Here is a 2,496-nt window from a genome sequence, read left to right on the forward strand (position 1 = left end):
ATATAAATTGGATAATCTTTGCTATTACAAGAGCAAGAAGAAAACATTCAGATGCAAGAATGAGAAGCACATTGCATCCACTCTAAGTTGCTGTTAAAGAAAAAGAATGATATACTATGAAAATACTTAATGCAGATTGTAAAGAGATTTGTTCAAAGAGGATTTCCTAGAGGAGGTGGTATTTGAGTTAATTTTTTTAATTGTGAAGAGGTTAGCTAGATAAGAAAAAGGTGTAGGGGTCCCGGATTGCAGAGGGTGCAGGCACGGCTGAAGGATGCCCCCCACCCCCACCCCTGTGCACAAATTTCATGCACCGGGCCTCTAAAATATATATATAGATAGATAGATAGATAGATAGATAGAGATATTCTAAAAGAAACTCAGACAGGTAAAGCCTTATTTGCCCTGCAAGGGTGACTACTTTGAATGTCCCTGATGAACGCAGCTGTTTCCTGTCCCATGTCACCGTCTGCTGCAGAGCTACTCCCCTGCACGCACCCGTTCTGGAGAAGCAAGCTAGTGAGAAGTAACCCACGAAATCACCCTGTCTTGAATGAGGTTAACGCAAGAGGACTGCCTTTTACTCTTTTTTAAATATATTTTTATTGATTTCAGAGAGGGGAAGGAGAGAGAGAAACATCAATGACGAGAGAATCATCGATCAGCTGCCTCCTGCAGGCCCCCCTACGGGGGATCGAGCCTGCAACCCGGGCATGTGCCCTGACCAGAATCCGACCGTGACCTCCTGGTTCATGGGTCAGAACTCAGCCACTGAGCCACGCCAGCCCGGCTGCCTTTTACTCTTGAAAAACATTCTGACCTGCTTGTTGCTATGATTACTAAACCTTATAAAAAGGACTTTCAATTCTGTGTCACGTGTCTGGTTTGTTCATTTTAGGAGCTGCGAGCGCTCCAGGATGAGAAGGCAGAGTTACAGAAGGTTTGTGACGAGCAGGAACAAGCCCTCCAGGAAATGGGACTGCACCTCAGCCAGTAAGAACCCGCGCCCCTCCCTCCCTATGAAGAGCCTGGCCACTGCATGACCCAAGTCCCAAACCTATGTCCTGTTGTCAAGGAGGGGGAGCCAGTCAGGGTGCCCCCAAGAAGTGAGACCTCAGGGGCATAGAGCCCTCCCGTTCACTAACACAGCATCTGGTCCCAGGGGAGCCAGAGGGCTGCTGAGAGGGTTGCCCGAGGTCGGAGCACCGGGAGCCCTGGAGCAGAGAATCGGCCTGCAGCGTGCGCCTGCCTTTCCCCGGGGAACACTCGCCCGCCAGCCCCGTCTCCGCTGGGCGGTGCTGCAGCCGAGCAGACCCTGGGAGTTTGTCTCCCTCTTGACTGGACAGCCCCCTGATGTCCTGCCCTGCCAGGCACTCGGATGGGTCACACTGCAAATCGTGCAGCTTGTCCATGCGTGTGATCATTGCAGTTCCAAACCAGCTTTGTCCCTTGAGTCAGGACCCTTGGTGGCCAGTGACAGAAATCCAACACCAGCTGGCTTAAGCAAAAGAAGCCATAGGATCCGTCCCTGCCCCGCCCTGCTGCCCTGTCTGTCCCTTACCTCCTCGGTAGTCTGGCACCCTCGGGGGCGGAATGGCGCCCGGCAGGGTCTGTGAGACGAGTTCTCTTTCTGCAGCTCTCCCAGACCCCCGCTGACTCACTACCCCCGCCTGGGTCCTCACACAAGCGCAGTGACCAGAGAGATGGGGCTCTGGTGACCAGCACAGCCTGGGCTCAGGCCCAGTGCTGAATACAATGGGACCAGGAAGGTCCAGAGGTGGGACCAACATGAGAATCAGCTATAAACACACACCCAGGACACAGATCTGCACCCTTAGGGTTTCTCAGGCTGGAAAATCAGAACATTTAGGTAAAGCCGTGCAGTAGGCTGGTCCACAAAAGCAGTAACAAAGGAGATGTTATGGCTCTGGTGGGAACGTGAGGTGAGGGTGCCGGCCCCCTCGCTGTATCTTTCTAGACCAGCTCAGGGCTACCGACCACCCTTCCACCCTGAGGCCCGCCTGCCGCCTCTCCTGCTGAGTGCCCGGCACTGTGCTCTGGCTGGTACTTGCCCCGTCCCCACCCTGGGGGGCTCCTGGGCGCTGGGCAAGGCTGGGTACCTGCCCCTCGCTTGGAGCACAGGGAGCTCTGAGGGTGTCGTGTCCATGAGAACACAGAGCACCAGGTGTGGGGCTGGCATACAGCTGGCTCCTGGGGGTGCAGTGGTGTGGAGGTAGGGACGGAAGGACGCCTTGGCACGGTCCACTGTGCCCTGGTGCACCCCCTTCTCAGGACCAGCACCATTTTCTCTGCCTGGACAGCCCGCAGACGGTTGAGAGCACCTTCCTGTTCTAGGGGCTTCAGCCTGAAATGTGGCTGGGCCTGGCCTGGAAACAGCCCCGCGGTCAGCCGGGCTGTGCAGTACGAGCAGGGCTGAGCGCTGTCTCCCCTTCTCCTTGCAAACCCACCCCACACGGGGGATAGAGGGGAAGCCTG

At 55.3% G+C, this 2,496-nt stretch overlaps 1 protein-coding gene across 1 annotated transcript in view; it reads left to right on the top strand.

The window, feature by feature from the left end:
• RUFY1 (RUN and FYVE domain containing 1) overlaps positions 1–2,496 on the top strand; it is a 44,150-nt gene that overhangs the window by 37,158 nt on the left and 4,496 nt on the right. The window contains exon 14 of the mRNA XM_006775383.2: positions 899–993. Within this exon, the coding sequence (XP_006775446.1) occupies positions 899–993 (95 nt within the window). The remainder of the gene's footprint in view (positions 1–898; positions 994–2,496) is intronic.

This window comes from Myotis davidii, unplaced genomic scaffold (genome assembly GCF_000327345.1).
Source record: "Myotis davidii unplaced genomic scaffold, ASM32734v1 scaffold648, whole genome shotgun sequence".
Classification (NCBI taxonomy): domain Eukaryota; kingdom Metazoa; phylum Chordata; class Mammalia; order Chiroptera; family Vespertilionidae; genus Myotis; species Myotis davidii.